Here is a 14,127-nt window from a genome sequence, read left to right on the forward strand (position 1 = left end):
ATTATTATTATTTTTAGGTCCGAAGTACCTTTGTGCAGATCTATTGTACATGACCTTTCAGCCTATTTTTGTATGTGAAGGCTTTTGATGTATCTAAGTACCTCTTCAGGCTTTCTACTCCATATGACATACGGATTAAGAGTCGCACCACCAAGATGGGAGAGTCTCTGCCTTGCCAGAGCGACGCATTCACAGAGAATGTGAACCGGCGTTTCATCTTCCAGCCCACATAAACGACAAATTTGAGTATCGGATAGATTTAACTTACTTAGGTCATATCGTAGACCACAGTGCCCCCGTATAGTACCCAGTGGGAGTTTTTAGGTCTTCCCTGCTTAGAATAATGATTTTGGCTGATACTTTCGTTGCCGGAAGTATAAGCAGTTTGGGTTACTTATGGTTTCGCTGGTGTGTGCTTTTGCGAGTCCACAAAAGGGCTCTGGACCATAGAATGCTGCTATAGCATCCTGCTTTTGTAGGTAATCTGCATGTTCATGACCTTCATGGCCCTGATGAAATATAAGATAAATAGAAGAGCATTGGTAACATTTGACCGGAGTGAAATTATTTGTTTAGATTGATTATGGTAGGATATCAATCTAGGAGTCCACTGAGGAATCACTCTTGCCAAAAATGCTACATCGGAGTGTCAAGTTAATTGAAAAGAAAAGTCACTTATTGCACCAGTCCTGCTATATGGAGCAGAAGTATGGGCTATGACAAGATCAAATCAAGGGGCTCTAAGAGTGTTCAAAAGAAAAGTTTCCAGGAAGATTTACGGACCTCTCCGAACAAGAGCAGTACGGACTTTATACAGATATCAAAACAGTACAGACAGTACAGGCCATGTTTGTCAGAAACAAGCCCTTTGGTGTATCAGACGTTTCGGGATGTACACGCATCAAGAGTCGGTATAGTATTACCTAGTAGGAAATATATTGTCCCTAATCCAAATAAGCCTTAGCTTGGAGGGGAAACCCTACAAGAAGAGCACAGCTCAAAATATCTGGAAATTATACTAGATTATAAATTGACGTGGAAACACCATGAGGAAGGAAGAGCTAAGCAATTCGCCGTGACTCTGTACGCATGCAAGATGATACTGGGATGCACGTGGAGCCTATCGGCCAAACTCTTGCATTGTTCGTTTATGGAAATTCTCCAGCCCATACTCTACAATAGGGCCATATTTTGGTGGACAGCCACACAAAAACGTACGTACACCAAAAAAATTGAGCGGGTATCTACTAAATCAAAGATAAGTATAACAGAAGCGCTGAAAACTAACCCGCAGCAGCACTACATGTTATTCTGCCCACCGGCAAACTCAATGGATTTAAACATAGCGCTAACAACTGCAACAAGGCCTCCGGGCAACTGGAGTACAGGCCGTTTGGCCATAGCAGTATAGCGTCAATACTGGGCGAACAGACTATAGGTCCCTTGCCTGAGCTTCGAAAGAGATCATGAGGCCACAATGTAGCCGGTTTGGGCAAGAGTGCAGAATTATACACGTGTTCGAAATTCACGGAGGGTATGGGTCTTCTGTTTATTATGTCGATCCAGAAATAAGTAAATCCTACATGCTATCCTATCACTGCATTGTCTTTCAGGCAGAAGTAATAGCCTTGAAGGAAGCAGCAGAAATTTCGGAGTAAGCGGCTAAAGGTGCAGATGCGCTAATATATATATATTAGACTGGGTCGATTTATTAACCGATATCGCGCCATTGATATTTCTATAGGATTTGGGCTCAGAAAAAAAAATTTCCACTACGCATACCCAAAAAAATAATTTTGGAGCCTGCAAAAAAAAAACAATGACGAAAGGGTAAATTTTTCGACCAAAACACTCCCCAAAACCCAAAAAAGATTTTTTTTTTTTTGAAAAAAAAAAACTGTTATCGCCAACGTTTTTAAAACAGTTTTTTTGAAGAAAAAAATATTTTTTACCCAGGTTAATATATACAGTGATAGTCAAGTGCGCTCAAGACTATAATCTCACACAGTACTTCATTAAGAAATGTGTTGGAACGCAAGCAAGAATTGGACAAAATTCGATCAACGGAACCATAAATCCATACTGAATTTCATGCCATAAAAGGATAGAAGGTAACTAACCGGTAATCCATTTGGCACAAATCAAAATTAGATGGGAGTTGCATTTGGTCAAGAAACGCGAGGCTGCGGAAATTCTAGGATCATGTGCAAATCCTTGGACGTAAGACTCACAAATTTTCTCACATTTCAAAAGAGGTAAGACTTAAGGCTCACGATGGGAATACAAACTCAACTATTCATTTGTAACATAAGGCAATGGTGCAAAAGTTCGAAAACTTGACATGAGCAATTTCAGTCAGTGATATAAGAAAATTCCGCTTTGTATGGGATATGTTTCTTAAAGCCCGAATAAATTTGGAAGGATGGGACATGTACGAGTAAATAGTGGAAGAAACGGTACACGAATACACTGATAGAACTAATGGATCCACAATGATCTATAGTATACTGTGCCAATCCGGTATTACGAATATCGTACAAGCTGGCAATGTGTTACAGACAGAAGTGCAAGCCATAGCCAAAGAAGCAGAGATAGTGGAAGAAAACGACGCAATCTCAAATCCTGTTACCTTTTGTGTTCACGACCACTGAGGCGATAATATTGCAAAGCACAACAACTAGAAGGGTTTTAGAGTAAAAAACAAGTAAGGAAGGCTAAGTTCGGGTTTAACCGAACATTACATACTCAGCTGCTAAATCACAGCTTGCAAAACTTTTAAATTATCTACCTTCTTTTAAAAGTGGGTGGTTCCACGTCCATTGCCTAAAATTATACTAATTTTCTATTCCGCGTCATAAGATTAACCCTCCTACCAAGTTTCATCGCTTTATCCGTCTTTGGTAATGAATTAGCGCACTTTCGGTTTTTCGAAATTTTCGATATCGAAAAGGTGGGCGTGGTTATAGTCCCATTTCGTTCATTTTAAACAGCGATCTGAGATGAGCGCCCAGAAACCTGCTTTCCAAATTGCATCTAGATACCTCAAAATTTACTCAAGTTATCGTGCTTACGGACGAACGGACGGACATGGCTAAGGGAATTTCTTTTTTCGCTCAGATCATTTTGATATATAGAAGTCTATATCTATCTCGACTAGTTTATGCCGTTACGGGGTACTGTTATGCGAACAAAATTAGTATCCTATGTGAGCTCTGCTCAGCTGAGTATAAAAAGCACTTGGAAGTATTGAAATAAGGAGAAGCCCACAATCGTAATAAGGCCCGTCATATGGGCATAGATGGCAAGTCAAAGGCGGGGAAGGGAGACAATAGCTGCAAATGATTAACCAGCACTGCTGCAACAACAATATTAACAAGAGGAGGGTGATCAAGCGCAGGGTTGCTAGGTGTCAAAACCCGTGTCAAATAAAATTTTTAAGTCTAGAGGTAGATAGTAGGGTGGGCCCGAAAATCTTTTAGCATTTTTCCACATTACGTAGATATTTGATAACATGGGTACTGGTTCTTGAAGGGAGTTTTTAGGGTGGTCATCAAGTGAACTTCTGGTAACAATATGAACACATTCAGTTTGTCAGGGATCCTTAAGGACCGACAGGTTCAAACTAATCTAACTTCACGCCCCGGGCAAAGCACTCCGAGCATATTTCTACCACGAAAAGCTTTTCAGTGAAAATTCATCTGCCTTGCAGATGCTGTCCGGAGTCGGCATAAGACAAGTAGGTCCCGTCCCGTCAATTTGTAGGAAAAATTAAAAGGATCTCGACGAAAATTCTGCAGTTTCATTTTGCCGACGTCTGCTTTAGAGTTTGCGCTCTTAAGACCTAAGTTTCTGTTATGGCTTTCTTTTTCTTCGAGGTGAAGTTACACACAGAGAAAAAACAGTTGTAAATCGAACAAAAATTTTTATTTTTTTTTTTTAAAGCGAACAAAGTTGACTTAGTTAAATAATTTTGTATGGGGCCCAAGAAACTTGTACATCCTACCAAAGTACTTACACAATTCATGCTCGACAATGGAAGCAAATCTTAGGCAATTTATTACCAAATTTACTTATTATTTATTAAGATGAAGAAAAAAACATAATAGGTTAATTATGCCTAAGTTTTAGTTGTGGTATACGCAATTTTAAGTTGATTGTACAATAGTTTTTCTCTGTGTGTATAGAGCGAAAGAGGGAGAGGTGGAGGGTACGCTGAGGAAGAGAAATAATTAATATACGGATTTTAATTAGAAATATACCAGTCAGGACTTCTCGGGCAGTTATTTCTAATACATTTAGAAAAAATGAAAAATGGTACGTTTTTTTGTAGGGAAGGTACAGTTGTCCATATACAAAAAGGAAACTAACTTAAACTCACAAGTGAAAATATTTCTCATATAAATTTGCGAGATTTTTCAAGTTTTGCGAGTTCGCGAGCTTTTGTGGCTTGCCCTAAGACAAATTGCAGCATTCTCAATGCTGGGAGCGCTTATTTCTGTTTAATGACACGTAGATTCTAAAATGTTTTTGTTTTTTGTATTTACAATTCCAAATTTTTTGGTAGAATAACCAGCATAATGGTAATCATCTGGTACGTTATAACAAAGCATTTCATAAAAAACGAATTGAACTATTGACCAACCCAATTCAATAATAAACAAACTAAAATGAGAGCTTTAAGTTCACTTGAAAATGCAGGGGAAGCGGGTAATGCTCCTAACGCTAATGTAAATGAGCAACTAAATATGAGTAAAGCGCCAAATACACGACACGAACATTTCCGCGAACATTCCGCAATCTTGTTCGCAGCTTTGGCCATACACCATACGAACTTTTGGCCGAACATTAGTTCTCTGTCAGACAGCGATGAATACGGACAACAATTGTGCTGCAGCAATATTGCTCGCTTTTTTTTTGATTCACGCCGGCATTGCGCCCGCAAACTACTTATTTTTTTATAACTGTATCCTTTGTGGCATCAGGATCTACTTCTTTTAATTTTTCGATTAAAGTCGCATAATCATTATTCTTTTTAATTCTATTACAATAATCTTTGCTTTTTACTTGCCACAATGATGGCAAAGATTTATACATTTCAATAAATTCACTCAGAAATTTTTTATTGTCCATTTTACTTTTCCGCGCACGTCTGTTCCGTTCAGAAATTACTACGATTATGAGCTATTTCGCCGTACACGCACGAACAGTTCGCGCAAATGTTCGCCAAAAATTAAAATATTTTGATGACAGGAAAGGTCGCAGAAACATGACATAACGGGAATGTTCGCGGAAATCGTCGTGTCGTGTATTTGGCGCTTAAGCCGTCGAATGAGTTTTGAAATGCATTTGCAGTGTGGAACTAACAAAAACTTATGAACTTACAATGGATTATTAATCAAACAGTTAAATAAAGCAAGCAAAAAAGCTGTGTTACATACATACATACATATCATGCAACTAAATTGCAGCTAAGCAGTGAAGGGTTAAGAGCAATGGAACAAAATTTTTGCATACGAAAGGCATAAGTGAACAATGGCACAGTTCACTTTGCACTTCGTAAAATGTTGATTTTAAAATAACGGTTTTTAGTGTGATTGTCTACACGAATATTAATGAGATTTCATTAAGTTTTTTTTTGTTGTTACTCAACAATTTCATTACACACATTTATCAATAAATGTTAAATGAAGATAATTGGCAGTTTTAATATTTATAACTGGGTTAGTGGGAAAATTAAACGAAACTTTGACTTGAAAAAACGTTTTTGTTATTGATTTAAAGTCAATTATTGAAACTTTGTTTATATGGATGATGGTCATTTGGCTTTCAGGTCAATTTAAAAATATAATTCAAAATCATATATTTCATATATCCAGGATATTGCAATTTTTAAATTAACATCACATGAATCTCTTAAGTAAGAGGAGATTAAGCCTAAAGGCGAATTCAACAAGAAGAATATGTAAACGCTACCACGAGTTGTTAAGCAAAGCGAGATGCCTCTACAGGAAAAAAACAGACGTGAATAACACCCGCAAACTTTACAAAAAAAATTCGGCGACAGAATTAAAGTAAACCAAGTAAGGAAGGCTAAGTTCCGGCGTAATAGAACATTACATACTCAGCTGAGAGCTTTGGAGACAAAATAAGGGAAAATAACCATGTAGGAAATTGAACCTAGGGTAACCCTGGAATGTGTTTGTATAACATGGGTATCAAATGGAAGGTACTAAAGAATATTTTAGAAGGGAGTGGGCCATAGTTCGTTAGGTGGATGCCTTTTCGAGATATCGCCTTAAAGGTAAACCAGGGTGACCCAGAACATCATCTGTCGGGTACCACTAATTTATTTATATATATAAAGGTACGTCCACACCGGTACCGAAATAGCAAAGTTGTATAACAATTGTTTTAAAACAATTGCAACTTGTTATACAACCAAGTTATTTAATTCCTTTGATCTTTACCGACAACCTATGGGTAACATGTAACCTGCTATAAAAACAGAAAAAAGTTACACAACATCGTGTTATACAATATTTTTCAGTTGAATTTCTAACAAGTTACATAACATTGGTTATATAACTGTTGTAACACGTTTTGTTACTAGTGTGGTAGCACCTTAATACCACTGACAGTATTCCTGCCATGTTTCCAAAAACTTTCGATTTCGTCCAGCAGAACTTTTTCATTTTCTTCTACTTAATGTGGTAGGTTTCACTCCCATTTTACAAAATTTTTTCGAAAGTTATATTTTGCGTCAAAAAACCAATCCAATCACCATGTTTCATCCATTTTTTCATATTTGGTATAGGATTATGGCATTATTTTTCATTTTTCGAAATTTTCGATATCGAAAAAGTGGGCGTGATCATAGTCGCATTTCGCCCATTTTTAATACCAAGATAAAGTGAGCCCAGATAAGTAGGTGAACTAAGTTTGGTAAAGATATATCGATTTTTGCTCAGGTTAACGTGTAAATGGCCGAGCGGAAGGACGGACGGTCGACTGTGTATAAAAACTGGGCGTGGTTTCAACCGATTTCACCCATTTTCACAGAAAACTGTTACCGTCATAGAAGCTTTGCCCTTACCTAATTTCACAAGGATTGGTAAATTTTTGTTCGACTTATGGCATTAAAAGTATTCTAGACGAATTAAATGAAAAAGAGCGGTGCCACGCCCATTTTGAAATTTTCTTTTATTATTGTATTTTATTGCACCATGTCATTACTGGCGTTGAATGTTGACATAATTTACTTATATACTGTAAAGATATTAAATTTTTTGTTAAACTTTGACTTAAATTTTTTTTTTTTTAAAAGTGGACGTGTTCGTCGTCCGATTTTGCTAATTTTTATTTAGCGCACATATAGTAACAGGAGTAACGACCCTGCCAAATTTCATCACGATATCTTGAACGACTACCAATGTAAAGCTTGCAAAACTTTTAAATTACCTTTTTTTAGAAGTAGGCGGTGCCACGCCCATTGTTCAAAATTTTACTAATTTTCTATTCTGCGTCATAGGGTCAATCCATCTACCAAGTTTCATCGCTTTATCTCTATTTGGTAATAAATTATTGCACTTTTTAAGTTTTTCGAAATTTTCGATATCGAAAAAGTGGGCGTGGTTATAGTCCGATTTCGTTCATTTTAAATAGTGGTCTGAGATGTGGGATCTTACATACCAAATTTCATTAAGATACCTCAAAATTTACTCAAGTTATCGTGTTTAGGGACGGACGGACATGGCGAAATGAATTTCTTTTTTCCAGATCATTTTGATATATAGAAGTCTATATATATCTCGATTAGTTTATGCCGTTACGGATTACCGTTATGCGAACAAAATTAATATACTATGTGAGCTCTGCTCAGCTGAGTATAATAAAACGGCAACCTGGTAACCGATGCGCAGAGGGTGCTAACATTTTGGAGGGAACACTTCCCTGTTCTCCTAATTGGAGAGAGCCCCAAATGACCAGCGTGTCAGTTTATATCATTTCGACCCAATGAAGATGCTATAATACTAATTTTTGTATACTTGTATTCACTTAACAATGTACTAATGGCCATTTCGTGATAGTTTTAAACCATTCGCAAATGTCGTTATTGTTATTACCATGTTTTGGTTGCATGTCTTCGCATGCAAATGAAAATTTGTCGCAAATGACACAAATCTCGCGTGCAAGAACAACTATCCTTTAGCAAAGTTAAAAAAAAAGAAAAGAAATAAAGCAATATTTTTTTATATTCACAGAAAACACCAGACACGTAACGGCGAGAAATGTTAGTCAGAGGAACATAAAAAAGATAAAAAAAATTGCTTCAACTTACATCGACATTAATGCCAGACACCGGAAAGACCAATGTGGGCGGCATCTCCTTGGGTACATAACGATAGAACTCCTCGGTGCCAAAATACCAACGCACAGAGTAAAGTGCCACCTAAAAATAAAAAAGAAAGAAAGAGAGAGAAAACTATATAAATGTTCGTACTTTATACAAGTGTGAGTATGTAACGGAACAAAACAGTTAGTTAGTAAGTAAGCTAGCAAATATAATTATATCAGAGACTTCAGAGCCATAGAACTTGAAGAGTAAGTGTTGCATGTTGGCAGCAAGCAAGTGGAATGGAATTAGTGACGAATTATCGTGCAATTATTTTAATTGAGGAGCGCACAGCAGCAGCACGAATAGTAACGCGTCGACATTTTACCAACAACATTAAAACTGTAGTTGGAAGGGGTTAGGGTGTGCCAAAGGGAAAGTGAACATGCGCTAGTTGTCAAACGCTGCCAAGTTGCAAGTAGCAAACTGTGTTTAAGAGCACGTGGCATAAGTTGCATGTCAGTTGGTTGAACAAAACACTAGAACTCGCGTACTTGCATAAAAGCTCTTACATTTTTACATATATTAGGTTGTTCGTTATTTGCTAAGTGGTCTTATATAATGCCTAAAAACTTCAAAAAGAACTGAGGCTTCTCAATACCATATGCCGTATGGGTTAAAGGCCTTGCAAACTTGCCATATTCATATATTTATAGAGCAGCTGATGCAAACATACTTATGGAAGAAGAAATGCAGACCATTAAACATTTTTAAAAAGTTTGATTTAACGCTAAAATATTAATTTTTAAATGGCACCACTAACAATGCCAAATACGTACATACTTATACTATGAAAATGTTTCAATAGGCAAAATGTGTTTGATATTTTTGTGTGTACATATTTGTTTTGTTGGTAGTAATATAGCGAGTGAATCAGCAAATATAAATAAATGTATAATTTTCTTTGCTGACATTCAAAGTGCTTACAAAAACAACGAGAACATTCAATTTAGGGTATTGTATCACTTTGTTGACGTACTACATTGTTAGGTAATACAAGTAAGGAAGGTTAAGTTCGGGTGTAACTGAACATTAAGTACTCAGCTGCCAAATTACAGCTTGCAAAACTTTTAAATTACCATCTTTTAAAATTGGGCAGTGCCACGCCCATTGTCCAAAATTTTACTAGTTTTCTATTCTGTTAAGGGCAACTCACCTACCAAGTTTCATCGCTTTATCCGTCTTTGGTAATGAATTACCGCACTTTTTCGGTTTTTCGAAATTTTCGATATCGAAAAAGTGCGCGTGGTTATACTCCGATTTCGTCTTTTTTAAATAGCAATCTGAAATGAATGCCCAGGAACTTACATACCAAATTTCATTAAGATACCTCAAAATTTACTCAAGTTATCGTGTTTACGGACAAACGGACGGACGGACGGACATGACATGAATTTCTTTTTTCGCCCAGATCATTCTGATATAAAGAAGTCTATATCTATCTTGATTAGTTTATGCCGTTACGGGGTGCCGTTATGCGAACAAAATTAATATACTCTGTGAGCTCTGCTCAGCTGAGTAAAGAAAATACAGTAAAATATCTTCTTTTAGATTACCGGTCTTGTTCTTCTTATTTGTTAAGTGTTTTCCGAGCTTTAGGACAAATAAATATTTATATATATATTTATTCTGTACGTGTGTTTCTGACTAAACTGCTCCTAAACGATTTGACAAATTTTGATGAAATTTTGTAGGTGTGTTCAAGGTGATTTGAGGATGACTTTGATCTGCATTCGTTTTCTTTCTTAGCTTTCCGGGGTTAAAAAAGCTGGAACGGTGAGGTTAGTTGCAGTAGGATGTGAGTGTGGGAGTGGCAGTAGGAGTAGTGGTGACAGTGGTAGTTGAAGTAGTAATGGTTGGGGTGTGGGAGGAAGATAAATGGAATGAGGTATGGACAAGAATGAAAGGAAAAATGCAACATATAATAGAAGAGAAGAGAGGGATTGAGTGTTAAGAGGGGAAGCGAGGCTCAATTTTAAAATATCGGTAAACCAATTTTAGAGCAAAACGAAGGCGGTTATTCTAGTTTATATATAAAAAATAGCAGACCCGGCAGTCGTTGCTCTGCCCTAACTTTAGTCTTTCTTCATAACTTTTAAGCAGTTTTCACCTCTTACTCTCCCTTTCCTCCCCTCGTTTTCCTTATCTTTTCATTCACTCTTACCTCTGCTTTTCTCTTTTTCTGCGTCTCTTTCTCCTTCTCCGCCTTTTCCCTCACTTCGTTTCCCCTCCATCTATCCATATCTCTCTATCTTCGCCTAACTCTATCTCTTTATCCTTCCATCTTTTCTCTGCTCTCCAGTTCTTCTTCATCCCTTATTCCCAGTCCCACTCCAAGTCCAAGACCCAATCCCAATCCCAGTGTCAGTCCTAGGCAGATTCTCAGTCCCAGTCGCAGTTGCAGTCCCAGTCGCAGTTGCAGTCCCAGTCCCAGTCCCAGTCCCAGTCCCAGTCCCAGTCCCAGTCCCAGTCCCAGTCCCAGTCCTAGTCCCAGTCCCAGTCCCAGTCCCAGTCCCAATCCCAATCCCAGTCCCAGTCCCAGTCCTAGTCTAATGCCCTGTCTCAGTGCCGCTTCCACTCCAAGTCACTGTCCCGATCCCAGTCGGTGCCTGCTATATTTTCGGAAAAAATAAATACTAAACTAGGTAAAGAGCTCCCTATATACCCAATTTCAGGAAAATCGAACCAAGAACAGAATTTATTCAAAAAAATCGGTCCTTGGTCCTCTTCCCGGAAAAAATATCGTCAATATTAATCTAGGAAAAGGGCTACATACATATATACCAAATTTCAGGCAAATCGAACCGAGACAGTGCGCCGCCTCTTATTAGGAAAAGTATGGATCGATCTATCTCCGCAATCATTTGAAGCAGGTATGCAAAATTTATTACAAAGATTTCATATATCAGTAGAAGTGCAGTGCGAGTGAGAGTTCCAGTGAAAATTTGAGTGAGAGTGGGAGTGTGAGTCGATATGGGAGAATGAGTGGTATTAGCATTTTGAGAGAGATTGGATGTGGAGATGGAGTGGGAGTGGTAGTAGGAGATGGAGTGGGAGATAGAGTGATGTTGGGAGGGAGATAAATGTAGTAATATTCAATAAATATATGGGCAAGAATGAAATAAAACCAGTAAGGAAGGTTAAGTTCGGGTGTAACCGAACATTACGTACTCAGTTAAGAGCTATGGTGACAACATAAGGAAAAATAACCATGTAGGAAAATGAACTAAGGGTAACCCTGGAATGTGTTTGTATTACATGTGTACCAAATGAAAGGTATTAAAGAGTATTTTATGAGGGAGTGGGCCATAGTTCTATAGGTGGACGCCATTTAGGGATATCGCCATAAAGGTGGACCAGGGCTGACTCTAGAATTTGTTTGTACGATATGGGTATGAAATGAAATTTGTTAATGAGTATTTTAAAAGGGAGTGATCCTTTGTTCCATAGGTTGACGCCATTTCGAGATATCGCCATAAAGGTGGACCAGAGGTGGCCCTAGAGTATGTTTGTAGAATATGGGTATCAAATGAAACGGGTTAATGAGTATTTTAAAAGGGTGTGGGGCTTAGTTCTATAGGTGGACGCCTTTTCGAAATATCGCCATTAAGGTGGACCAGGGCTGACTATAGAAGGTGTTTGCACGATATGGGTATCAAATTAAAGGCACTAATGAGGGTTTTAAAAGGGAGTGCTGGTAGTTGTATATGTGAAGGCGTTTTCCAGATATCGACCAAAATGTGGACCGGGGTGACCCAGAGCATCATCCTTCGGGCAGCGCTAATTTATTTATATATGTAATATCACGAGAAATATTCCTGCCATGATTTCAAGGGCTTTTTATTTCGACCTGCAGAACTATTTCGTTTTATTCTACTTAATATGGTAGGTGTCACACCCATTTTACAAAGTTTTTTCTAAAGTTATATTTTGCGTCAATAAACCAATACAATTACCGTGTTTCATCTCTGAGTTTAGTAAAGATATATCGATTTTTGCTCAAGTTATCGTGTTAACGGCCGAGCGGAAGGACAGACGGTCGACTGTGTATAAAAACTGGGCGTGGCTTCAACCGATTTCGTCCTTTTTCACAGAAATAAGTTATCGTCCTAGACACTAAGCATCTACCAAATTTACAAGGATTGGTAAGTTTTTGTTCGACTTATGGCATTAAAAGTACCCTCGACAAATTAAATGTAAAAGGGCGGAGCCACGCCCATTTTGAAATTTTGTTTTATTTTTGTATTACTGGAGTTGAATGTTGACATAACTTACTTATATACTGTAATGATATTAAATTTTTTTTAAATTTGACTTTAAGAAAATTTTTTTTTTAAAAGTGGACGTGTTCGTCGTCCGATTTGCTAATTTTTATTTAGCACACATATAGAAATAGGGGTAACGTTCCTGACAAGTTTCATCACGATATCTTTAACGACTGCCAATGTACCGCTTGCAAAACTTTTAAATTACCTTCTTCAAAATGTGGGCGTTGCCACACCGGTTGTCCAAAATTTTACAAATTTTCTATTCTGCGTCATAAGTTAAACTCACCTACCAAGTTTCATCGCTTTATCCGTCTTTGGTAATGAATTATCGCACTTTTTCGGTTTTTCAAAATTTTCGATATCGAAAAAGTGGGCGTGGTTATAGTCCGATATCGTTCATTTTAAATAGCGATCTGAGATGAGTGCTTAGGAACCTACATACCAAATTTCATCAAGATACCTCAAAATTCACTCAAGTCATCGTGTTAACGGACGGGCGGACGGACGGACGGACATGGCTCAATCAAATTTTTTTTCGATCCTGATGATTTTGATATTTGGAAGTCTATATCTATCTCGATTCCTTTATACCTGTACAACCAACCGTTATCCAATCACAGTTATATACTCTGTGAGCTCTGCTCAACTGAGTATAAAAGGAAGATAAAGTAAAAAAGGCAGGATATACTAGTTGCTTCAAATAATTTTTCTTTGTGTTAATAATATTACAGAAAAATTACAAAAGTTGCACACGCGGATGGTTGCGAGGAAAACCCGTATATTTAAAAACTAAGAGGTTTCAAATTAAAAGAGAACTTAGGGAAGTTATTTTCAAAAGTAAATTTAAAGTTCGAATTCTAGACCGAATTTTGATCACGATGCAATTACGATTATGTGCTTCTCGAATTACTAAATAAACTTAGCAAAATATCTGGTTATACCTTTTTGTACATCATGCATTTTCCAGTGATTAAAAGTTTACTTGTTTATTTGGGGCACTCTAATACATATCTACATACAAATTGAAATCAATTACATGTTTACTACAAACATTTACACATTTACATACCTGTCCCAGATCGTATTGGCATGAGAGCGTCGCTGCATTGCCCATAATAACCGCTTCTGGCACAAAAATTTTCAGGTCCTTCAAGCAATGTGCTGTTAGTTGGTTACCGTGGTGTTTTTTTTAGTCGCCATGTGGTCAAATATGTATTTGTTTTTGCAGTGGAAGAAGGAAATAAGAGAGTACCATAAATGTATGTTTTTAGTCAAAATTTAATTGGATTGAAATATGAAAATAAATCTTAGACTTTTGCTGAAAGTTAATAAATATAACTGAAATTATCAAGAAATCGACACCCGTAGATATCCAGATTTAATTAAAGCACTGTGCACCCGTCCTTGTATTTTTAAATACATAAATATAAATATTTTAATTTTTTTTGGTCTTATGATTAAAATGCA

General features: G+C 37.2%; 1 protein-coding gene across 1 annotated transcript in view; it reads right to left on the reverse strand.

Moving 5' to 3' along the window:
* beat-VI (beaten path VI) overlaps positions 1–14,127 on the reverse strand; it is an 89,900-nt gene that overhangs the window by 41,745 nt on the left and 34,028 nt on the right. The window contains exons 2-3 of the mRNA XM_067773540.1: positions 13,730–13,821; positions 8,339–8,449 (exon numbers count right to left, since the gene is read on the reverse strand). Coding sequence (XP_067629641.1) covers positions 8,339–8,449; positions 13,730–13,821 — 203 coding nt within the window. The remainder of the gene's footprint in view (positions 1–8,338; positions 8,450–13,729; positions 13,822–14,127) is intronic.

The sequence above is a fragment of the Eurosta solidaginis genome, chromosome 1, assembly GCF_040869045.1.
Source record: "Eurosta solidaginis isolate ZX-2024a chromosome 1, ASM4086904v1, whole genome shotgun sequence".
Taxonomy (NCBI): Eukaryota; Metazoa; Arthropoda; class Insecta; order Diptera; family Tephritidae; genus Eurosta; species Eurosta solidaginis.